Source organism: Nuphar pumila, chromosome 1 (genome assembly GCF_984573655.1).
Source record: "Nuphar pumila chromosome 1, dmNupPumi1.hap1.1, whole genome shotgun sequence".
In the NCBI taxonomy this organism is placed as follows: domain Eukaryota; kingdom Viridiplantae; phylum Streptophyta; class Magnoliopsida; order Nymphaeales; family Nymphaeaceae; genus Nuphar; species Nuphar pumila.
In genome coordinates this window covers 135,845,016-135,871,778 of record NC_143249.1, presented here as the reverse complement: position 1 = coordinate 135,871,778, position 26,763 = coordinate 135,845,016, and the positions used below count along the sequence as shown (strand labels likewise).

At 40.2% G+C, this 26,763-nt stretch overlaps 1 protein-coding gene across 1 annotated transcript; it reads right to left on the bottom strand.

Annotated features, from left to right (window-relative positions):
* Positions 1-6,162: 6,162 nt before the first annotated feature.
* Positions 6,163-8,466, bottom strand: LOC149849173 (F-box family protein). The gene is made up of 2 exons (XM_090013519.1): positions 7,354-8,466; positions 6,163-6,791 (listed from the first exon to the last, which is right to left on the bottom strand). The coding sequence occupies exons 1-2, from the start codon at positions 8,347-8,349 to the stop codon at positions 6,321-6,323; spliced, it is 1,467 nt and encodes a 488-aa protein (XP_089869645.1). The 5' UTR covers positions 8,350-8,466; the 3' UTR covers positions 6,163-6,320.
* Between the last annotated feature and the right edge of the window lie 18,297 nt (positions 8,467-26,763).

Genomic DNA, 26,763 nt, shown 5'->3' with positions numbered 1-26,763 from the left:
GACGGTTAGATACCATATCCATTGAGATACAACGATATATCATGAACCCAAATTTCGCCTGACAGAATACAAGCCCACATGATAGATCTGTGTCGATTTTAGCAAACATTGAGAAAAGTCAATAGTTAGTTACCACGAAATGGAATGTTACAGTAATAACATCGCATACCATCTCTGTTGTAGCAGAGATTTCATGCAAAACACAGCAGAAATCCAGATCTGGGTTTTATAATAAACTCTATGAATCCAACGTTGAGTTTATGTCTATACTTTCTAAATTACTGTGTCTTTTACCCCAAGACACCATAGGGCTTATAATTAGTTGATGGTGAATATAAAGTTACTGACCATCATATTGCCACAAGTTTGAGGATATTGAAGTACTACAGACATGCTGACACAACATGTGATGGAGATGATATAATAGGATGTGAAATATGATAACATACAGGAAATTAACAAAATATAGGAAACTAAATATAAAAGAAGGATGTTTAAGCTGAGTAGAAGATGTCGTGCCTAAGTTAAAGGCATTGTTCAATATACGATAAGTCTTTCCAGACATCATTTTACCCCATGATATGCAGACACTCTCATCAAAAGCCATATGAACATGTAGAGACTAATGATATGTAGAAAATTTAGGGTTAATATTAAGCAGAAAAACACATAAGAAAATAAGGAAAGACATACGAAAATGAGAAGATTACCACAACTAACACATGAAATTTTATTCACTGCATTTGCAAAAGACTGAAACATTAATAAAACCAAGATTTCTTATAAAAATAATTTTCTTAAACAATGATGAAATCAATGATACGCAATGTAGGATGACCTAGATATGAACATGAAAACCGTGAATTGAAATGGAAATGTTATTCCAGAATATTTATGATGCTAAAGTAAATCAAATAAAAATATTAGGGGAACCTTGACGATTTGATCAAAATATGATACTCAAACGAATCGATAATGCCATTGCGAGGCATCATCGATTTTTGATGCATTAGATAAACAGGGACGTAAACCACATCAACCAATGCAATGGATTTGCAATGCATATGGCATGAACATGATGCCTAATTCGCAGAATTGCAGATATAAAATGGCTCCTCACCTGATTTCTTAACTGTACGCCTTCCGGATGTCGCCTCTTGAAGACTGATTTATTGAGAGCAAGAGGCTCAAATGCTCAAGACCGATTGCAGGAAGAAGGCCTTTCTTCTCTGCATCTAGAGTTCCTTGATCTGTTGCTTGAAGGAGGATATCAATCGGGAACTGTGAGGGGAGAATGAACGAGAAAAGGGGGAGAAGCGGGATAGGGAGAGAAGGAAAAATCCTAGATCGGCCTCTCTTGGCGATCAAAGGGGGCATCTTTTAAAGATCGATGCCCTTCCTTATTCGCAAAATCCGAGCTTTTCAAAGCTCCTCAACTGATTTTTGAAAAAGTTTGAAAATCTTAAAACCGAAATTTAAAATTCTTTGAAAACTCATCGTTTTTTTAGAGGGGGGCGGCTTTTTTACTTGAAAATCTTGGTTCATTTACCTAAAATTTAGGTAAAGTGAACCTTTTGGAGCAGGGTTCGGCTGTGGCGCCATCTGGGGGCTACCTTTTTAAAAAATAATATATATATATATATATATATATATATATAAAGAAAATAAAAGTAAAACGAGTAGAACCGAGGGTCTTGGGGTGGTGCCACCTCAGCCTGATTTGAAATTTTTTTTTGAAATAAAGTTTTGCTTGATTTGTGTGTGTAGGAAGCTCTAGTGTGGCGCCACCTATGCGTGGGTCTAGTTATTTAAAAAAAATGAAAATTAAGGAGAAGAATTTATAAATTTGCGCCACATCAGGGTGGACCCCGCGTGAAATCGAGATTGAAATACGAGAAATAAAAGGAAAATCAAGCGTGACGCCACCTCAGGGTGGGTCCCACATCATTTCTTTATTTGAAATACAAGTAAAACCAAAGTAAAAATATAAATAAAAGTTCTTTTTGGAATTTTTTTTTATAAGACTAGACTAATTAAAAAAAAATTATGAAGCAAAATTTGGCTTAATTGCAAAAATTTAGAAGAAAGATGGCCTTTTAGGGCAAAATAGTAAAAATATAGAGATTTTGTAAGGAAATTCAAAGTCTTTCTGCAAAAGTTGAAATAAAATCTCTAAATTTGAAGCTTCATCTCCTTCTTTCCAACTGACGACATTTTAAAAATCAATATTAAAAACTATCCAGATTGTTTTCCCGAGAAAACTTTTGTAATTCGGGGTCCTGGGGGTTAAAATGAGAGAAACTGGCAATTTTGAAAACCCAGGGATTTGAAATCGATTTTGAAAAAGTTAAAATTCGAATCTGGATTGATAGTTTTGAAAATTAAGAATTTTGGATCTCAAAATGACGTGCTGTGACGTGAAGTGATATGAAATATTCATGCGATGCTATGCAAAGACATGCCTTATGAAATGCAATTCTGAACCAGGAATTGGAGATTTCAGTCTCCTGTCAAGAGTAAGGCTTTGAAAATTTGCGATTTAAAGATGTTTCTGAGCCTAAATAGAGAAATTTTAAGCATTGAGAATGAATTTTGGACTTTCTGCAAAGTCCAATCTCAGAAAATGACCATTTTGTCCTCCAGTGATCTCGGAGAACCAGTTGTAATGACTGATGGAAGTGTCGGGAGGGTGAGTGAAAATTTGGAGTGTTTACAGTCTGGCAAACAAATAAAAAACTTATCAGCACACTCTCATGCATATATTCTCTACTGTTATCAACATTCAAATGGAAAACAACTTTAAAGAACAATCAATGCACTTCTGTTCAACCAAGAAAATCATGTCTAGTTTCAAATTAAAACATCAAGCAGGGTCCTGTTTCAAGATCAGAAGGCATACGTCTAAAGGTGAAAATACTTTCATTGGTAGGAATTTGAAAACCAATGACGATGAAAGATTACTTCAAGCAAGTGGAATGTCCATGGCTTGCAGCAGTGCAGGAAGCACATTCAGCAGTGCAGCGGATGTACAGTGCAAGGCATTGAAGTGTGGACTATGTGCAACAATAGCATGCATTCATTGGTAGGAATTTGAAAAACAATGGCATTGAAAGATTACTTCAAGCAAGTGGAATGTCCATGGCTTGCAGCATTGCAGGAAGCACACCGAGCAGTGCAGGAGATTTACAGTAAAAGGTAATTGCAGCATTGGCAATGTGCAACAATAGCATGCAAATGTGGCACAGAAGTGCAATTCCCTAGTTTGTAGCAAACATGTAGGAGGCACAAAGACTAGTTTATGAGACATACATTGTTGGCAGGGTGAAGCAAGAAGCAAGCAACAGGCACTTTCTTGTGTCGTCTAGTACACAAGCTGGTTCTATCATCCATGGGTTCCTCAGGTTCCTGCTCTCCACAATAGGCCATAACTAAGCCTCCTGTGTGTACCTGCATTGATTAAGTTTTGCATGGTCTATCACTGTCACATGCAGTCCTCGCACAGAGGTGCATTAGCTGCCAACCTTACAGGCAATCTTCAGTTTTGGTGGCCCAAAAAGTACACACCATGCCCCAGCATATGCACATCATTGAATCTCACAGTTCAGTGCTGTGTATGTTGTGTGGTTCACGTGGTGGATCATCACACTCAGGATCCGTGGCTCAACAAGTATTGTGGCCATCAGGCTATTCCATCCTAGTTATCCATGGCTAGATGAAATACACAATTAATGGGGTTGTCCTGACATTTGTGCAAACTATCTTTTGTTAGTAGGGTGTATCAACAGGATAGTCCAGTGCATGGTATGTTAATCTGATCAAACTCAAGCCACAGATGGATTGTTGTTCCTTGGCTAGCATGACAACGTATGCTTGGCCAGTGGGATGGCCATGAACAAAGTGGTAATGACATCAGAGATTGCCAATAATAAAATGATAATGTTATGTGGAATGAAAACGTTGTTTTGAGAGTGTGCTTCATTAGTGGCCACTGCTCAGAAGCTTTGAGTAGGATGGATGCTTCCCTTGTATATATGATCAGAATGGGGTTCATATGAGAAGGTTCTCTTGGTTCATAAGGGTTGCACAAAGTGGGCCAAGCACTGCACAGGTAAGAAGCAGTTAAAGTTTACCAAACCCCCAATCCCATGACAAAGTGCCCATGTGCACCTTTGACTACATAGATCCTATGTCTACCAAAGAATTCATTCGTTGGATTTTTAAATTGTCGTTAACCTAGGTTGAACTTTGACAAAACATACATGGCTATATATATATATATATATATATATATATATATATATATATATATATATATATATATATATATAATTTATTTACTCGAGAAAATATTGGCCACACTCATGTGTTCTGAACCCCCTAGTTGAATCCTATGTCACATAGGTGCAGATGCGGCGATGCGGCACTTTAAAAAAACTTGGGTGCGGGGGTGCAGGGAGCATATATATATAATTTTTAATAGTTTTAAGTTAACACTAATGAAATAAAAATAATTATCAGATCAGCAATTCATCATGCATAAATTCATGCAATAAATCAAATTAACAATCTATAATTGTTATTCCTCATCAATAAAAAATAACATCACTGGTGTGTGTGTGTCTATATATATATATATATATATATATATATATATATATATATATATATATATATATATATATATATTGCTAAAACTGGACTTGGTTAGGGTTAACTGAATCTACTTTTAAATAGAAATAGACCTCACTTTAGTTGACTTCACCTGACACAAAGGAAGCCGTGTCCAAGTGTCACACCCGCATGGGTGCGCATGCGACAAGGTGCGACAAGGGTGTGGTACCCTGTTAGAAGAGTCCGTGTTACATAGGTTGAAACTCATGGTCATTTTGACCAAATCTAACCCCATGCATGTTTCAGCATAATCAAAATAATAGGAACCATCTCTTGAATCATATTTTTTCAACTTAAGAAAATGAGTTTTGGGGGTTCAATTCGATACATCGGAGGCAGTTGATTTTTCAACCCCCAGAAAATCCGACATACACGTTGGGAAAACAAGATCCATGGGCTGGACTCCACTAAACCAACATGTAGATCACATCTAGAGTGGCAGATGTCCCAAAATAAATAAAAATAATGCAAAAAATAGAGTTTTACACCGGTGGATCTAGAACCCAAGAGTGTAGCCTTACAAATTTCATATATATATATATATATATATATATATATATATATATATATATATATATATATATATATATATATATATATATATATATATATATATATATATATATATATATATAAAGTTTAAAAAAAAGGATTTCAACCCTTCATTTATTAGTCAAAAAGAGAGACAGAAGAAAGAAAAAAGAGAGAAAAAGAGAAAGGTCACCTATTTTCCACTAAATTATAGAGCAACCCCATGTCATGACATGAAGTGATATATGAGAATGAAAGAGGGCGAGAGAAAGAGATAGAGGAGGAGAAATAAGAAATAGAACCTATACTCAAATTCAAGAAAATGAAAATAATTTCCATGATAAAAAATATGAAAAAGTAACTTCTAAAATCTGTAAAGTTTAAATAGAAAATTTCCAGTCTCTTTTTAGAAAAATGAAACTCAAAGGTTATTTGATGCTAGAGCTAGAGGTCATCACTATTCAATAGATAGTCAATGCTTGAGAAGAGAAAAGGTAGCTAGAGGCAGTTTATAAAATTTCAATGCTGCTTCTTTTTTGAAGTATATGTACACCATATATAATGTCCAACACTTGACACATCCTGTCCACCATGTCAAATAGTGTTGGACACTTTGAAGTTCAACAGTAACTATGTCCAAAATGTGTCAATAAGTGATGGGTGATTCATGAATGATTCAAACTTGTCATTATGGACAATAAGTGACAAGAATTTTTTGATTAGAGACGTTAATATCACAAATTAAACAAGAAGTGGAGATTTGAGTTCAAGTAACCTCATAGTAACATACAAGTTAGAGATACAGTTAATGCAATGATTGAAAATTTTGATTCCCATAAGGATTGATGTTGAAAAACATCATGATTTTGAAGAACATTTTAACATTTTCAGCTTGCTTCTAGCTCTTAATAAAAGCAGAAATAGCTTGTCATGAAAAATAAACATTATTATAACAAACATTTTTTTTCAGCTGAAAAGAACATAGATTGAGCATTAAACTCCAGGCAATTGACAAATCCAAGTTAACATTGCCTTAAGGAGGGCAACCAAATGCCAAATACAATGAGATGCATCTGTACAATATACAGATTATAATACATCTAAGAGAACAACTTTGATCATCTGATGTGCAATTTGACAACATCAAGAACATGGCCATCCATTTCAATGTGCTTCAAATCTACGATAAAACTATTCTGAAGAAATCCAAAGCCAAAGCCTCCATCAATGTACTGCCAAACTCTGCCCTCATCTTTCTGAGGAATGGCTGTAGAATCCGTTGGGTTATTACTTGCCAAATCATAACTTGAGTTAATATGCAAAATACGCATTACCACTTCATTTTCAGTAAACGGTGGGCATTGACATATGCAGTTTGTAGAGAGGGGATGAACATGTGCACGCCTGCTATACAAATCATCTTCTTCACTAGAAAGCGGGGAGTCAATAAATTTAGAATTTGATGCCCAGAAAACAGGGGAGCAACCAGCTAAAGGCTCCGAGGTGTCACCAACCTTCCGGCAAATTAATCCCCCAATATCATCATATGACACAAAGAAAAAAACCAGACTCATGGAATCACATATTCCCTGTGAAGTATGAAAAGTGGAGTCAAATCTACAGTAGGTGAACACATGGAACTAATGAAGCACTTCAAGGAGCAAGAAACAAAAAAGGAAGCAAACTACATCATCAAGGCATCTGTTTGTGAATTTTTCAGGAAAAATTCAAACGTTATTTGCCTTTAAAAATATGTTGTTCAAGAGAACCTGGGGGAACTTAGGAGAAAAACTTTAAGAAAAAAAAAAAGAGATTAGATGAAAGATTGGAAAAGATGAAAACATCTACGATATTCCCTACAGGCTTTCGAGAATGACAAAAAATATTAGTGCAATATTGCCAAGCCATCCATGTCAATGCAAAAGGCAGGGCGTTATGTCGCAGATCAGGGAAAATTTTCGGTGTCAAGTGATGCATTTCAGAGTGATTAAAGTTGCTTAAGTTAACAGCACAAATATGACAAGAATAGAAAAGACTCAACCCACACAAGACATTAGGCAGGAATTGATATGGAGGAAATGACGTAAAGGAAGGAATCGATGGGAACGATAACAATTACAATTCGATGTGAAAGGAAACGAGTAATGGTACCTTCCAGAGCCCCTGCAAAGGACGTGCCGGAGTTGGTGAGCTGTTAACAATCTTGACATAGTGCTCTGCTTCCCATCTGTTAGCCGCCCTTTCCTTGTCCCTCCTCCTCTGCCTCCTTGTAGCCCTTTCCCCAACCGGGCTTGTTCTGTTAGCAAGACACTGGTAAATCTCAAATCTCAAAAGATCAGGAGGGCTACCAGGCGAGGATCCCTCGATGCCAACCCCTTCTTCGCCGCCCGAACTGCTTCCGTTAAAATCCAAGTAAGTATCGCTTCGACAGAAGGACCGATTCTTTGGAATGGAAGACGAGCAACTCTGTCTGCCTTCAATTACAAGATGATTCTTTCCCACAAAATTGACATTCACCAAGCACGATATGCCATTACCGTCCTCGGCGTTGCAATTGACATCAGATTCCTCAATACAATCCCCACTCTCCCTGCCGGAGAATTCAAACATTGGTTCAGAACTACCGACATCGCGGATCCTACCGATCGGGAATCCATAATTCGTATTGGGGTTAACTAAATTCAGAGATCCACCATCTGGGGAGAGGCCCATCCATAAAAATGGGACCTTTACGACCTCATAACTGCCGTCCCTGTAGGACAAGACCCTGGATCCGGTGACAAAGGACTCTCCCCATTCAAAAAAGACCAGCGGAGAACCTCCCTGGCCGATCCTCCTCCAGAAACCCATCAGATTATCATACTTCTCGAGGGTTTTGTAGAGCATCTTGTATCTGGCGGCGTTTCCGTTGCCCCATTTCTTGACGTCGGTCTTGGAGCCCCACCGCCTCTGGCACATGGACAGCCAAACCTTGGCGTCGTCGGAGCATAAATCCAGGAACCTCTTGCATGTACAGGAGAAGATGGCAATGTCTAGTGGGGAGAGGAAGGAGAGGATGGAGAGTTGTACCTCCTCGGGAAAATCTGAGAAGCCGAAGAAGGCTTTGGTGGACGGAAGCCCTTCCTGGTCGGACAGGAAATCGGCCATCGTCTATCAGGGCACGAAGTAGAAGAGGTGATGGTTGATGATGATAAATCAATCACCTGGCCACGACAACTGCAGCGGTGGTGACGATAATCAACGCTGATGGAGGGTTTGCTTCGGGAGGAGGAACGATTCTTTTGACGGAGCACAAGTTGACCCTCCAGGGTACGTTTGATGCGCCGCTCCCGGAGTGATTCGGACAAAAATCCGCTGTTTACAACTAATTTCAATTAGACGCGGGGGACGGCGTTCCGCGCGTCCGCCGCATTCATTTTGGTGTGCAGTTTTTGCTCCACCTCTCCCCAGTTACAAAAAGAACAAGAACGGGAAGAACATAAAAAAAAATACATCGACGAGCATGGTGCATCGGTCGATGCATCTCTCCATCAATTGAGCAAGGCAAAGAGGCATCGACTCTCTCTCTCTCTTTCGATCCACCTCCACCCAACCAATCTCGTTGAAAGATCGTGGCTTAATCGTTCGGCCGATCATAGTAGGTTCACTCTTCGGAGGGGCGCCAACACCGACGAGGTTGATCGTTTTGCCGGCCTTGGTGGGTTCACTCTAAGGAGAAGATGGGTTGCTCGCTTTCCAGATTTAATGCTCTATATGATGCCGTTAATGAAGGTGAGGATGTTTGGATCAATGAGAACATGCTCCCCTCTACCTCTCCCCTTCTTCCTCTTCTTTAAAACCTTAAAATTCTCCCTCAATTATCTCACTCAATAACAAGGAGGAGTAGAAATTCACCTGATTCACATTCTTTAAAAACCCTAGATCCACCTCGATTCCACTCCCTTTCCTTCTTCGATTCACTATTTCCTCTCTAAGGAAGCTCTATTGATGGTGGGCTTCGCTTCGGCCCTTCGACGTCTATTGTAAGATCCGCAATTTTTCAAACAGCTTATGAATAAAATTCATGATGTATTTCCAGGTGAAAATAGCATTTATACTCGAAATGCAAAACAAATCAATTTCTACGAATCAGTTATACTTAAGATCTTTGTATCTTCGTGAATATATGCTCAAACCGTCAGGGAGTCATAACTTCCTCCCTGAATAAAATCAAGAGATTTGTATGAGCCAACTTTCTTAGTTACATTAATACAAAGAGAATGGCGTACCTAGAATTTTTCAAAAAAAAATCGCCGAAAATCCAAAATTTTTGCAGGACACATAGAAATGTTGGTGGGACCCATGAAAATATCCCTCAGAAAATATCTGATGGGACCCACAAAATATCCCATGAAATTTTCATGTTGGCCCCACACCAAAAAAGAACCTCTTGAAAAATTCTAGAAAAGGCAAGAAGGAGAAAGAAGGCTCTAGATTTTTCTAGCTTTTTCTAGAAAAATCCATAAAGAGGTGGTTACTTGGGGGGCAAGTAACCTTGGCTATAAAAGGAGGTGACCCCCTTTGAAAAAATTGCCCCCCCTCCTTTTGCCTTCTCTCTCTCTCCTAAACATCCCCTACCTAGCCTAGCCTGCTTGAGTGAGTCTAAGTTTGCCTGACCTGGTTTGAGCCTGCCTGATCTAGTCTTAGCCTGCCTGACCTGGTCCTAGCTCACCTGACCTGGTCTAAACCCAGTTGACTTGACTTGAACCTAGTTGGGTTTGAAGTCAAAGTCCCTTTTGGTCTTGAAACCTGGTTTGGTTCACTTGACCCAGACCAAGCCTACTTGGGCTAAGTCTGAACCTACTTGACCCAGTTGACTTTAACCGAACTCAGTTTGGTTCAAACCACCTAGGCTTAGCAGCTTGACATACTCTTCATCTTTCTCAACTTGATTGACCTCATCTAACCTAGTCTGACCTCTCGAAGGAAGGATCGAACCTCGTTCGAAGTAGTCGGAGTGTTCTGGAACCATTTCTTTTGCGATTTGAAGTAAGTTCGCTTCGTTGATCCATCTCTCTCAAGTATCTATTTGTTTGTATATAGCATATATCTTTTGAAGTAGTATATCAGCCTTGTGACTATCATCGGATATATATGTTTGAATATGCAGTATATGCGTTCTTAAAAATAGTATCTCGCCCTAGTTTTTAGTTGAACCCTCTAGAAAACTTCGATGTTCACGCGCTCGCCTTGTAACTATCATTGGATGCCGATTCTCATATATATTATCTTGAGATTGTTGTCATGTTATATATCGCTAAGGCTCCTGCTTAAATGTAATTTAAGTTTTGTCATCGTGTCGTATGATGTCAAGGCTCTCTGCTTTCTGTAATTTCTGATTATGCATTTTGTCTTGACGTCGCATCGTATGATGCCAAGGCTTTCCTACTTTTGGCAAGTATATACGTAGAATATTTCATTCGATTTCACCCCCCGAACAATATGTATATGCATTTCTTTACGCCGCCGTCATATAAAGCACAGGTTTTTGCTTATACTAAATATAGTGCGCGTAAGTGAGCGTTTAAATGACGATCAACTCTAAATTGCCAATGTGATTCTCTTGTCGCTCCTCGATCAAGATTTTGCTTGACGAATGAAGTCTCTATTGGAAAGGCTTCACTTTTGCGCAAAACTATTTTTTCGTAAGAACCTATGTTATTTGTGCATGACCTTGATATGGCCAAAGGTTCTATCGAACCTTGATAGATGCAAAGTACGCACAACAGTGTCTACCCATCCCTGAATTAAGCGTAGCAATTTTCCTGTCAAAGAGAGAAGATGTTGCTAAAATGGTTAGAAAGAGACGCAGACTTTCTCCGTCAAAGAAAGGAAGTACTGCTAAAAATTTTGAAGAAGCTAAAAATAACTCAGAAAGAACGTAGCATGTTACTCCGTCATACAGACGAGGTGCTATCAAGTTCATTGAATGCTTTCTACAACGTAGAAAGGATCATCACACTTCTGCCATTGAAGTAGGGGAAGTGTTGGCGAAATGGCTGGCAGAAGAGCTGCTGAAGTCAGTTGAATGGCACGACGATGTCAGTTGTTAAAACGATGCCAAAATGGTTTATCTTCTTGTTGCTTATAAGGGCACCTTACTCGTAAGAGTCGTTATGCCAGAGTAGTAGTTGCACCTTGACTAGGCTAAGTGCTCGTTGAGATAATATACGTCGAGTAGCCGATCCATTGAGATTGTATCATATGCATGCTCATTGAAAGACTGATATACAACTAGACTTGTAAGGGCTGCAGAACCAGAGTATGTTGTCCACCTGGAAGAGGTGATATGCTCGTGATGGTCGCAGTGCCGAGAGCAGAGTCCATCATGCATATGAATAAAATGAAAAGACCTCACGGTTGATGACCGTGTTAGTGGCATACTGAATGGGGTCGGGTATATCTCCTCAACAACTGTCCTATAGGCATGCAATATTCGACAAGATAATTGGTAAAACTGACAGACCCCTTCAAAATTTTCTCACTGAGGTTGACGGTGATGGTACAACCATGAGTGATGTATGTTAACTTTGAACCTGATAGAGTTCATGATGGCCTCGATCACTCAGGGGCATTGAGGTCGTGGTTATCCTTAAATATCTAAGGATTGAACCCAACTAATACAATAGTAGGATGCATCCAGTACCTAGTAGGGACTTCTTCTGGTATGGAACATACCGTCCTACTAGGGGGTGGGGTCAGAAGGCCTTTGGGGTATCTAAAATACATGGAATAATCAACCCTCAGAACGTCGTGTTGATGCCTAGACAAATACATCCCTTAAGTACCAGGGGGGTTAATATTTAAACAATGCATTAGCTTAAGTTCAGCGATGTTTGAATGTATGAGTGAATGAATGTTGTTGTGTCGAGTCCTGCAAAACCTTAAGCAAGGTGTCATGATCCATATACTACTTGATTGATAGGGCAAAGACCCATGTTCTATCTGCACGACTAAGCAAAGCTTGAGAAGCTTGCCCTTAGATTCGCGGGATACGAATGTGCCAAGTATGAAGACTTGAGTTTGACATCCCTTTGAGATCCGAAAGAGGTCAATGCTAAGTCGTGGAGACTTGATCAGGTTATTCCAATCATAGCCCAAGAGAGGCTTGCGCTAAGTCATGAATACTTGAGCGAAAGATTCAAATCACAACCCTGAAGTGGCTCATACTAAGTCATGAAGATTTGAGCGAGATATTCAACTTATAGCATTGAGGAGGCTCTTGCGATATACGCTAAGTCATGATTACTTTAGCATCGTTATTGCGAACTATGACCCTGAGTGGTCAACGTATTTACTCGAGTTGAATGGATGTATGATTGCTTGCTTACCAGACCGTCAGTGGTTCTGACCCTGTTTAATGGGGATTTCAGGTATTGAACCTGCATTGCGATATACAAAGCAAGGCGGCATCGAGTTTCAGGGTTTCTCTAGATAGAGTTGTATTGCTTCTTTTTATTGAACCAATACTGCTTTTCCAAGCAGTGATGTTTGTAATAAACAAGTGGTTTTGATAAATGGAACACCTTGGTGGTCAAGAGGTGCGTGACCACATATCTGTGAAGTGCCCAGAGTTTTCTAAAACTGATGACTCATTATCGTCTGATTCTGCTGCTAAAAACTTTCTAAATTCCGTTGTAAAGAAAAAAAAAGAAATTCATGAAAAAATTATTTAACTTAGCTTTGTTTTGGAAATCCGAGGCATTACAGAATTGGTATCAAAGCCTGTGTCTGAGAAACCTGATTCAAGATCGGTCCTGTTTGTGGTATCGCACTGTAAGTATATTTTTTCTTTGAACATACTGATTTGAGTGCATCTTGGTATAGATGGCAACTCATGACTCGCGTGAATACTTCTATTGTTACAAGATTATGCACGATGAGTGGATATGGCCGTTGAAAGTTCAAGACTACCAATATTTGGCAAAGATAGGCATTCTGCCAACGAATACCAAAATAGGTATACCGCCGATATGGGTCGACGGACATTGTTGGGTCTTAAGGATGAGACCTCGCACGTCAATGGACCGCATTACTCAAGTATTGGGAGTAGTAGAACCCCAACAACTTCTTAAAAGTCACTAAGTCTAAGAGGATTTGAGTTCCTCGTGGAATACAACCGCTCGCCAAGCTACCACCCCGCATCACATACGCCGAGTTTGTATGACTCGAATGAAGGATACAACTCCTTCTATTCACTGATCATGATTTTGAACTCCCTAAATCATGATAATATTGAATGGGAAGGTAGACTGGCATCACATACGCCTAGCTTGCACAACCGGGATGAAGGATACAACAACTCCTTCTATAATCTCATTATGATTTTAGATTTCCCGAGTCATAGTGTTATTGTATGGGAGAATGAACCGGCATTACAAACGTCGAGCCTGAATGGCCAAGGTGAAGGACATAACTCCTATTATCCCATTATGATCTCGGACTCCCCGAGTCATGATGCTACTGTGTGGAAAAGTAGACCGGCATCACTGATCTATCCACAAGATTCGCTCGAGAGTACAAAAGTGCCGTCCGAGCCAATTACAAATGTGCCTAAGCCAAGGCGATGTCGATGGACCTTCTTTGGGTCATTTATGTCAAAGAAGAAATTCAATTCTTAGGAAACTGGTGATATTTGGAGTTGATGGACTCGTGTGTTTGGTTTTCTCGCCCCAAATGTCTAACAGTGTGGCATGACAATTGTATAAAATGGCGATGTATGTGATTTGAATGTATATAAGTCAATACAGTTTTACTTCCCTATATATATTGAGAAACTAAAACACGTGCTTGTGTGTGAATAGATAAATGACTCCTACGATGAGGAGAACCATGCCGAGCGAGGAGTCGCATACGCAGAGGTTCCTGTCAGAGACACTTAACAAACTGGTAACAACCATCCGTAAAACGAGGCCAGAGCCAGTCACACCTCGCAACAAGAACCTTGGAGGAATAACTTATGAAAAGTTTCTCAAGCTTGATCCACCGATCTTTGCCGGTAGAGCCGATCTAGAGCTTGCAGAAAGCTGAATCGAGGAAACAGAGTGTGCATTCCTAGTATTAGGAGTACAAGAAGAGAAAAAGACTAACTTCGACACATATAGGCTGAAGAACAATGCATGAAAGTGGTGGGATAACACCAAAATCATCTAGTTCTCCTAGCTTGAAGTCATCCCTTGGGATGATTTTTGGAGAACTTTCATGGACAACTACTTCCCATTGCACTTCAGAAACAAAAAAAAGATGGAGTTTCTAGAATTAGAGGAAGATGGTATGAGTCTGATCGACTATACCACCAAATTTCAAAATCTTGAACGATACTGCTCTTGTTTTTTCGAAACAGATTAGGAAAGGGCCGACAAGTATATCAATGGGATACGAGAAGAGTTGCGGTCTCGAGTTATAACAAGCATGCCCTCGATTTTTCAAGCTGCTGTGGTGGCAACTTCGAAAATACAAGTTGATTGAGAGCGATCCAAAGTGATCGTGACAAAGAGGCTCGTAGTTAATGGTGAGAACCGTAAGAGAATGTTCTCAAGTGGCCAGGGTTCACGACAACTCTTTCGAAAGAGGAAGTTCCAAGGTGAGAACATTGCTCAACAAGTCGAAAGGCCAAGGCAAAACATGGCTCTAAATAATCGACAACCTAACTCTAACTACCCTAAGTGCTATGTGAACCACCCTGGAAGGCCGTGTCGGCGCGACACAGGTGGTTGCTTTTATTATGGCAAGGTGGGCCACCTTGCGAGGCAGTATGACAAAAGGCTTGTTGTAAGACCCGTAATTTTTCAGACAAGTTCTGAATAAAATTCATGAGGTATTTTCATCTGAAAATAGCATATTCAATCGATATGCGAATCAAATCAATTTCAACGAACCAGATATACTTAGGATATTCGTCTCTTCACGTATATATGCTCAAACACTCAGAAAGTCATAACTTCCTACCTGAACGAAATCAAGAGATTTCTAAGAGCTAACTTTCTTAGTTGCATCAATACGAAGGGAATGACGTATTCAAAATTTTTCAGAAAAAAATCGCTGAAAATCTGAAATTTTTTGTGGGACCCACGAAAATGTTTGTCAGACCCACAAAAATATTCCTCAGAAAATATCTGGTAGGACCCACAAAAATATCTCATAGAATTTTCATGTGGGCTCCACACCAAGAAACCTCTTGAAATTAAAAAGAAGCAAAGGGCATAAGGGTAAAAGGGAAACTTGGGGGCCAAGTTTCATTTTCTATAAATAAAGGTGCCCTCCTTTAGAAAAAATCATCCCCCCTTTTCTAGCCTTCTCTCTCTCTCCTCCTTCCTAAACCTCCCCTACCTAGCTCACTTAGTCTGAGCCTGCCTGACCTGGCTTGAGCCAGCCTGACCTGGCATGAGCCTGCCTAACCTGGTCCTAGCCTGCCTAACATGGTTCTAGCCCACTTGACCTGGTCTGAACCCACTTGACCTAGTCCAAACCCAGTTGACTTGACTTGAACCTAGTTGGATTTAAAGTCAAAGACAAAGTCCTTTTTCGTTGGAAGTCTTGGTTTGATTTTTTGAACCCAGACCTAGCCTAATTGGGCTAAGTTCGAACCTGCTGAACCCAGTTAACTTGGACCGAACCCAGTTTGGTTCAAACCACTTAAGTTGATCAGCTTGACCTACTCTTCCTCTTTCTCAACTATGTCGAACCCATCTGACCTAGTCTGACCTCTCGAAGGAAGGATCGAACCTCGTTCGAAGCAGTTGGAGCGTTTTGGAGACGTTTCTTCCGCGATTTGAAGTAAGTTCGCTTCATTGATCCATCTTTCTCAATTATTTGCTTGTTTGTATATAGCATATACTTTCTAAAGTAGTATCTGACCCTAGTTCTTGCTTGAGCCCTTTGGGACACTTCGATGTTCAACCGCTCACCTCGTAACTATCGCCAGATATATATGTTTGAATACGTAGTATATGCGTTCTTAAAAATGGTATCTCACTCTATTTTCTGGTTGAGCCATTTAGGACACTTAAGTGTTCACTCGCTCACCTTATAACTATTGTTGGATACCGAACTTGGTGTATATCATCTGGATATGGTCGTCGCGTCTTATATTGTCGTCGCATCTTATATCGCCAAGGATTGTGTAATTTATCATTTGTCGTCGCGTCGTATGATGCCAAGGCTTATCTGTTTTCTGTAATTTTTTATTATGCATTTTCGATACTGCACTTTCGATTATGCATTTACTTACGCCGTCGCGTTGAATGATGCCAAGGCTCCTGTTTTTTGCATATAACTATATATGTACTTGCTTCGGCATGATATTTTATTTGATTTCCCCTAGCGGACCTTATATGATGCACTACTTAATGTCGCTGTTGTATAAGGCACAGGCTCCTGCTTATACTACATATATGACGCGTAAATGAGCATCCAAATGGAGATCAACTCCAAATCGCCGATGCGATTTCTTTGTCGCTCCTTATTCGAAATTCTACTTAACGAAAGAAGCTCCTATTGGAAAGGCTTCGCTTTTTATGCAAAATCACATTTTCATAAAGACTAAGTCATTTGTGTATGGCCTGGCTATGGCCCAAGGTTTCAATCAACCTTGATGGATGTAAAGTTCGCATAAGGATGTGTATCCATCTCTGAATTAAGCATAACAATTTTCTCGTCAAAGAGGGGAGATGCCACTGAAATGGTTAAAATAAATGCAGACTTTTTCCATCAAAGAGAAGAAGTACTGCTGGAATTTCTGAAGAAGCTAGAAATAGCTCAGAAAGAACGTAACAGGTTACTCTGTCATACAGAAGAGTTGTTACCTAGTTCGTTGAACACTTTCTACAACATAGAAAGGATCGTCGCACCCCTGCCGTTGGAGCAGGGGAGGTGCTGACGAAATAGTTGGCAGAAGAGCTGCCAGAACCGGTTAAATGACACAACGATGCCCGTTGTTGGAACGATGCCAGAATGACTCATCTCCCTGATACCTGTAAGGGCACCTTGCTTGTAAGGGCCGATGCGTCAGAGTAGTAGCTGCGCCTTGACTAGGTTAAGAGCTCATTGCAGAAAAATACATCGAGCATCTGATTCATTGAGATCATGTCATATACATGCTCATTGAGAGACTGATATACCACTAGACTCGTAAGGGCTGCAGAGCCAAAGTACGTTGTCCACCTGAAAAATATGAGATGCTCGTGATGGTCGCAGTGCTGAGAGCAGAGTCAAGCATGCATATGAATAAAATGAAAAGACCCCGCGGTTGATGACCGTGTTGGGGGAACACTGAATGGGGTCGGGTACATACTCCTTAAAGACTGCCCTATAGGTATGCATTAAGTAGCTTGTCAGACCAGCAGACCTCTTCAAAAATTTTCACCAAGAAAGACGGTGATGGTGCAGCTTTGAGTGACATATATTACCTTCGAACCTACTAGAGTTCATGATGCCCTCTGTTACTCAGAGGTATGAACATTGTGGTTATCCTTAAATATCTAAGGATTGAACCCAACTACTACAGTGTCAGGATGCATCTGAATACCTAGTAGAGACTTCTTTCGGTATGATATACCGTCCTACTAGGGGGATGAGGTCAATAGGTCTCTGTGGTATCTAAAAATACATAGAATAATTAACCCCCAAATCGTCACGTTGATGCTCAGATATACCTCCCTTAAGCCTAGGGAGAGGGGTTAATTATTGAAACAAAGCATTAGCTTAGGTTCAGCGATGCTTGAATGTATGAGTAGATGGACACTGTTGAGTCAGTCCTGCATAACCTTTATGAAAGTGTCATAATCGGTATACGACTGGACCGATTGGGCAAAGACCCATGTTGTATTTGCACGACTAAGCGAAGCTCGATGAGTTGTTTTTAGATGCAGGGGATACAGATGTGCCAAGTGTAAAGACTTGAGCACGACATTCAGCCTGAAAGAGGCTTGCGCTAAGTCATGAAGACTTGAGAGAGATATTCAAATCACAGCCCTGAAGAGGCTTGCGCTAAGTCATGAAGACTTGAGCGGATGTTCAACTCATAGCCCTGAGGAGGCTCTTGCGATATACGCTAAGTCATGGAGACTTGAGCGTCGTTATTATGAACTGTGACACTGTGTGGTGTAAACACCCCAAATTTTCACTCACCTCCCCTACATCTCCACCAAACATCATCATTCAACCTCTGAAATCGTCGAAGGGCAAAATGGTCATTTTCTGAGCCCGGACCTTGCAAAAGTCTAAATTTTATCTGAAACTCTCAAAATTTCTCTAATTTTGTCTCAGATGTTCAAAATTTTACTCCTGACAGGAGACAGACATCTCCGAGTCTTGGCTCAAGATTATATTGCATAAGACATGACATTGCATATCATTGCATGAGCATTTCAAATCATTGCACTGCACAGCATGTCATTTCGAGGTCCAGAACTCCTGATTTCAAAACTTTCAATCCAGATTAGAATTTCAACTCTTTTCAAAATTGATTTCAAAACCCTGGGTCTTCAAAATTATCAATTCTTCCCATTTTACCCCCAGGACTCTGAATTTCAAAATATTTTCTCAGGAAAACGAACTGGATAGTTTTCAATATGAATTTCAGCCACTTCATCTCAGATTTTGCCTCTTTTGACAATTTCAAAAATCCTCCTTTTACAAAATTGCCCTACAGGGGTCAACTCTTTCCAAAAATTCCTGTTTTACCAATTAGTCCAGACTTTATGAAAATTCCAAAAAGAAGTTGTTGTTTTATCCTTATTTCAGTAAATAAGCAATGTGGGACCCACACTGAGGTGGTGTCACACAAGCTTTTCTTTTGAAAATTTGAATTTTGAAAAACCCAAAAATATAGGAGCATTGTCCCCTGGATTGGTGCCACTTGTCTTTTCTCTCTCCTCCCATTTCCATGCCAAGTGTTAGTGTGGGGCTACCCTAAGAAGCCGCCACATGTCATCCCATTTATCTACCATATGTCACCCTATCCATCCTGCGCCATGTGTCATTCCAAGACTACCAGGAAATGCCAAGTGTCATAGGTTGTCCTGTCTAGAAAAGTGGAGCTTGTCTCCTCTGAGGTGGCGCCACTTGAAGTGTGTCTCCTGCAGAGGACACGTGTCAACCTCTCCCTCCTTCTAGAAAAGTAGCCTGACACATGTCTCTCCCTATTTTTCTCAGAAAAGTAGGAGACATGTGTCACTCCTAAATTCCTACAGAAAATGTAGGCTTGTCTCCTCTGAGGTGGCGCCATCTGGAGTGTGTCTCCTGCAGAGGACACGTGGCAAGCTCTCATTTCCTCAGAAAAAGCTAGTGCCATGTGTCATTTCCTGCTCTCTTCAGAAAAACTAGAATTCAAAGTTTCAAATCTCCTCATAGGTGGCGCAGATCCTGAACTTTAACTTTTCCATGTTGTCTGAGATGGCGCCACATGGCTTGGCCCTCCTTCTCTCCCCTCTGCCACGTGTCATCTTCTGCTTCTTTCAGAAAAAGCAGCTGACACATGTCTCCTTCTCACTCCTTCAGAAAAAGTAGAGGACACATGTCTTCCCCCTACTCTCTTCAGAAAAGCAAGTGCCACATGTCACTCCTGGCTTTCTTCAGAAAAAGCAAACCATTCAAAATTCAAACAAAGCCTAGGTGGCGCAAATCCTGAGCTCTGATTTTTTTTAGATGGCCTATGAGGGCGCCACATGTCCCTTCCCTTCTTTTCCTCCCTCTTGCCACATGGCATTGTAGGAGCCACCCTGAGGTGGCGCCACATGTCCATCCTCCATTCCTCCAGGGCCAACCTCCATTTGAAATTAGAATTCTCCTCTGAGGTGGCGCCATCTAAAGAACCTCTCCAGCAGGCTGACACTTGGAACCGTCCTGGACTGCCATATGTCCAGATCTCCTTTCACCAGAAAAAGCAAAATTTAAATTCCTCTGAGGTGGCACCTTCTGAGCCCACTGCTCTAACCTTCTGACATGTGTCAAACACCTTTTGAGGTGGCACCATTCCAGGACTCCACTTGGCTCCATTTTTTTATTTTTCATAAAGGTAGCCCACCATGAGGTGGCGCCACCTGAGGACTCCCTACAAAAAGTGAGTTTGAATTTCAAATTCCAAGAGAACACCCTCTGAGGTGGCGCCTTCTGGGAGTTCCCTGCAGAGAGAATCAAGCAAACTTTTGAAAAATTCCAAATTCCCCCTGCTGAGGTGTCTCACCCACAAAATTTCCATTTTTTTTTATTTTTCTCAAAAATCAAAATAGCCTTATGAGGTGGCGCCACCTGAGGGCTCCCTGCAAAAGCCAAATTCGAATTTCAAACCCCCAGATAGCACCCCCTGAGATGGCGCCACATGGAGGGCTCAGATTGAGCCTGTTTGAATTTCAAATTTCTTCAGAAAATTTATAAAAACAAGGCTCCACGCCCAAAAGAAGGGGCAATTTTTTGGAGACCATTTTTGTGAACTGGAGAATTCGACCTAGACTTCCTAACATATGATTTTGAACCTTGGAAATCGTGCCCCCTTTGGCTCATTGGAGAAGGTGGAGTAAAGCTCGTGCAGTGGCCAACTCGATTCAAGCGGAGGTCAATTTGGGTGAACCATCCGAAGCCCAGAGCGAAGGACGAAGGAAGCTCGTGATAGCCGCCCCTTTCAAGAGCTCCTACGCTGCGTAACGAAACAAGGTGCACTTCTTTTCCCATTGATTTGATTCCATAATTCGAATCGGGAGTCGTTTGAAGAAAGAGCTCATCCGAGGGATGGATTGAGCTATTCTCATAAAACGACATATATCAAATGTTTCATTATGCTTCCTTGATGATTTTAACATGCATGTAGTTAGCTAGGTTTAATTTGCATTTTATTTCATTCATTTAGCATATTTCATGAATTAATTACGATTAATTTAGCATTTATTTCAACTCTGCTCATTTTCAGTAGGGCTCTGTTTTTGTCAGTCAGTCCACACATCATTTCATGCATTTATTTTTTATTAAAAATCCCCAAAAAATCACGAAATGTGCCCTTCGGTGTCCCTGAAATTTTGCCAAAAAGTCGGAGGCATTTGAATTTATTTACTGCGGTAAACATTCAAAATGGAAAGTCGGGTTTTGTTACCTGGGATGCGTTTTGAAAATCATTTTCCTATTTGTAAAATCGAGATATCCCTCATGGGAGATCCAATATTCGATCCGAAAGATGTTCTGAACTCAGGCGAATGTCTAGTTTTTAATATGATTCTATCAGATTTTTCTGATTTTTTTTTATGTCTGACAAAAATCCGAGATGTCGGTACACGTGTCAGAGCCTAATTTGGGCCTCTGAGATCTTGGATCGACTTAGGGCTGTGTTTTCTCTTTGTGTGTTGCTCCAAATCCAAAACTGTAAAAAGTGAAAGTTATGTCCGAGATGTGATCTGTTTGCATCTGAAAGCCTGTGGTTTTTAGAACAGTGTTGGTACCTGCTTCAGATTTTTTTTGTCAGTCTTCTGTTTTGCTACATTTGTATGTTCTGTTAGTTTAGGCAGAAATAATTATATTTGTATCTGTGTTTCTGTTGATTAAATGCCGAAGTCATAAACATGAAAGTTGTTCATGTAAGTGTCGTGCATAGCTCTGATTAATTTCATAAATTTCCATGGCCGTTTTGTATTTCTTTAGCATTTTTCATCAGATTAGTGTGATTTTTACCTCTGTCAGAACTAAATCCCTGTTGCCGAACTCACCATGGCTCAAATCCCGAGGCTGTAAAAACCAAAAATGTTCCACTTAGGGTCTTTTAGCAGTCTGCAAAATATCAGAAGTTTCCATGGTGTAAATCTTGTGTTATCATATTAGACATTGCATTTGATTCGGATCCATAGGCAAAATCCACCATTTTAGGACTTTCTTTAAATTTTAGCATTTAAATCATATCATTTCGGGATTTTTAGCATTCTAGGCTGTTTATCAGAGTAAGTAGATGCTTCATACCGAATTTGGTGTAATTTGAAATCCATTTGAGGTTCGGATCATCCATAATACCAAAACAGGGTCCCGTAGGACCCAGATCCAAGTGAAAAACAAGCAAAATTCGTTATTTTGGATAAATTGCAAAATGCCAAATTCTGATTTTACAGTCCTAATGTGTTTAGCAGCATGTCATCATGTCCCTTACTGCATCTCATCATCATTTGATTCAATTTGAATTTCGAAATCTCAATTTTACCAAGTTTTCCTTCAAAAAACCCTAATTTTAAAGGTGTAACTTTAATTTTAGGGGTATTTTGGTCATTTTGACCCCAATTCCGAATTTCAAACTGTTTTCCACTGAATTCCCTGCATTTACATCATTTCAAATATCAAGGAAGCATGATCATAGGGTTTATATCCAATTAAATCCAATAATTTCATAATATTATTGGAAAATTTTGGAAAAACCCACATATTTGAGCTAACCTTATTTCAAGTTTGGCAGGGACATTCAAAAGAAGGAGCTAAAGTCTGTAAATTTCTTTTATTTCTTTTATTTAGTAATGTAATAATGTAAATTTTGGAATCAGAGATTTAATTTTCTACTTAGACTAGGATGCATATCATATAGTTTAAATTTATGCAATATCCTGATTATATGATTCATGCATTTTATTTTAAAAGCACTATGGATGTTCACGAATGGCACGTGCACCAACTCTTAGGGAGTTGATGGACTCGGTGGGATCCATATTTACGGCCCTAGTCGGAATATGGACGAGACCCAGATCCGTCATCTTCCTACTAGTCACATAGAGCCTACACTCTTAGGCTATCTTAAAATGCACATCATATTTCCAAAGTTTTCAAAATCATGTGCATCAAATCAACTAAGTTCTGAACATATTCATGGCCACAGTCAGAATATGTGAAAGACTTATTTGGACTTAATGCACATTTTCCAACCAATTCCTCAGAAAATCTTTTCAAAGGGCATTCATTTACTCATGTCATTTGCATCATGAAATCATTGATTTTCTCAAGATTTTCTCAAGATTTTCTCAAGAAAACTTCATTCTCAAGAAATCGATTTCTCAAGAAACTCTAAGGATTTTTCAAAATCGGTTTTCCAAAGACAAGTTTTTCCACAGTTTTCCCTGGAAAATGATATTTTCTTAAGAGATTCAAAAGAGTTTTCCAATCTTTCCCCAAGATCAAAATCGATTTCCAAATATTTCAAGGGTAAAAATTCCTAGGATTTCAATTTCCCAAGTTTTGAATTTTTTTACCCAATGAGTTTTCCTATAAATTTTCCATTATTTTCCTAAGAAAACTCTCAAAGTCCAAGTTTTCCTAAGAAGTGTTTCCCTTTTCAAAAGGTTCATCTTTTCTCAAGAATCACTTCCATTTTCCCAGGATTTTCAACCATTCATAATTTTCCCAAGTCTTTATGAACTTTCCTGAGATTTCAAATCTTTTTCATCTGAGTTTCCTGAGAAATTGACTTTCAGCTTTTTTCTGAGAGAATCTTTTCAACTCCAAATATTCTCCAAGCATACATCATGTTTTCCCAACTTGCATTTTCCAAAATCTCATAGCACATGCCTGAATTCTCTGTGCATTTAGGATAGAACATAACTTCGATAATTTAGCTAAGTCAAGCATAGTTTTGGTCCTTGGTTTGATTACCCCTGTTAAAGGCGGCAGGAACGGTCGAACCTCGTACCGACAGGTCGAGCCCCATCCCATGGATTTTCCCGCAATTTTCAAAACGGAGGCGAGTATTTCAAAAGCAATTTCCAAAATCCGGTCAAGTTTGAAGCGCGAAAGCGTTTCCTCTTTCTCTCTTCCGCAAGGAAGGGAAGACGGGGAAAAAATTTTGCGACGATAACAGGTTTGGCGACCGTGATGGGACCTGTCCTTGTCGGATCAAAAGTGTGCTTGATTTAGTTCAGTTATTGAAACTGTGTTCTCAAAATGTCAACTCTTTACTTTCTGATATCATGTGAGCCTAGGAGCCTAGATTCTGACCTAGCTGACATTGACTGCATATAGCTTAGGCATGGTTTGGTAGGACCATATTGAGGAAAAATTTTCATGCTCACATAGACTTAGGTCTAAACACAACCCTCCTCAAATTAGGATCTGAATGCAAACAATGTATGCTTCTTCAAAGATTTTCAAAAGTCTATCTCTCTAGGATTTAGAGCCCTCTATTTCTTGCATGTGATCATTTTTTCAAAACCTCAATTACCTATCATTACCCGGTCTTCACGTTGCTGGGCTCTCTTCCAGAACCATAGTTCGGGACAGAGCCTCACAACTGGGCCAACTATTTGGGTTAACACCCCCCTACCACGTACTGCGGGCCACAGTCCGAAGTATATCGGTAGGCGCTCAAGGATGTTGGAAAACCTTACCTTAGAACCGGAGTTGAAATTCTATGCCACGTACCTCGGATTTCGATTCGGGTATATCGGCATAACTGGATTGGACAAAGATGATCTGAACTTAGAGTTAGGATTAAGGTCCTACAGCTGTTTTCAAAATGATGCATCTAGAGTCAGCCTTTTAGGGAGTGCTGAATGTGCATAAATGTTTGTGCAGGATGTGATTGTATGATTTCTCCATTCTTTATATTTGCCAAGGTTTTTTTAACTCATTAGGTCTTATTCAAAATATCCTTATTTTCCACAAGATCTTTTTCTCAAACCCTGGATGTTTTTTTTTAAATATCCCATTTCTTCCAAAACTCCAGGCGATTTTACATTCTACCTTTCTACTGGATCTCGAATTTCTAGCTGCATTTTTATCCTGCCTGCAAAATTTTTCAAAAAATTTCCCACATCTTCCTAAGTCTCATTCTGAGTCTTTCTCTGTTTTCAGTTCGATGGCATCCAGTCAAGTCGATCCTATCTTTCCTGAAGGTCACATCTCCTTCGAGGTGCGACAAGGTCGTCCTGAACATCGAGCCCTTAGCACCGGAACTTTCATTCTCCGGTGGTATTATTCCTGGCTAAAGAGCTTTTCCCGAATGTTCCCGGACCATTTGAGCGAGTACGGATTAGAGCTGGCATCAGCAGTCGGAAAGCAGGCCATCAATGGCAACCTGATCCATGCAATGGCGGAGCGATGGAATCCTCGAACGTGTACCTTCTGGTTCCCATGGGGAGAAATGACCGTCTTAATGGATGAATTTTCAGAAATCATGGGGTTACCAGAACCAGCCGGTCAACCAGGAGACCCATTAGAGCATCAATTCCTTATCAATGTCAAGGGTTTGGACCCCCGAGACTCCTTAGCTCGTATGACAGGCCGCCGATCTTGGCCCCTGATCCAGTTAGAAGGAGATGAATATGTTGACCTACTTGAGTTGTACCGCCAGTACGGGACCTTCGTCGAAGTCAGCTCGCTTTCAAGAACAGCCAAAGAAAAGATTCAGAATGCAATGGTTCTATGCACTGTAGGATTATCCCTCTTCCCAAATGGACAAAACTACATGGACATCAGGATAATCCAACTTATGAGAAGATGGGGAAGTCGGCAAACCAATCTCCTCTCCATAGCCATGGCAGCGCTCGCCTTCTTATATCGAGGTCTGACTCGATTCTCACTTGGAGAATCCATTTTAGTTGAAGGATGCATCTACGCACTTCAGTCCTGGTTTTTCCAGCACATTCCAGCCCGAGCAAGCTCTTTCAGATACAATGGTCAAGAACTCCTTCCGGTGGCGCAGTACCGGTCTATGATCAACAACATTCAAGAGGATGACGTTGTTTGGGACTATTTTGATCGGCAAATATCTCCTCCCAGATATACCTACGCTTATGGCAAGCGGTTCAAGTTGCTAGGACCATTCTTCTGCACTTACTACCAACCAGAGAGATGTGTTCGGCAGTTCTCCCAGAGGCAGCAGTATGTCGAAGCCCGACTGTTATCAGGGGTTATGGCAGAGTTTGATCTCACTTCCGCACAATGGTCCGGGGCATATCACTCTGCCCGCTACGGCTGGGATTCCTTTGTCTCTCTTAAAATCTTTCCAGGTCCTAGAGTGTCTGCCGACTATCGTGAATGGTGGCAAATTGTTTGTCCCCCACCTCTTTGTCAAGATCAATAAAATCTTATTCTTCTCATTTTAATAAAATTCTCTTTCCTTCCATTGTGGTTTGACGACCTCGCCTAGGTAACAAGGCATATTTTCGTTGTTTATTTCTTTTGCAGAAGGAATGGCAACACAATTGTCGTGATTCTCACGACGACTCATTCCCTAGTAATGGGACATCTTTTCCAAATTGACTACCATATTTTCAGCAAATATTTCTTCCAAAAAATCAATTCCTACAAAATCTAATCAGGTCTTTGCCCTGCAGAGAGCATCCATACCATTTGATGGTTGAGACAAGATCAGGCAAAAGAACCACGGCATCCCAGTACTCGTCAGCCTCGGAAGAAGAAATGGGTTCCCCTCGATCCGAGAAGAGTCAAGAGCAGCAGCAAGAAGATGACGGCATAGACACTCAAATGTATGCCATGTTCAGAAAAATGATGAATAAGATGATGAATGAGCAGCCCAGGACCAGCTCAGAAAGGAATCCATTCAGAGAA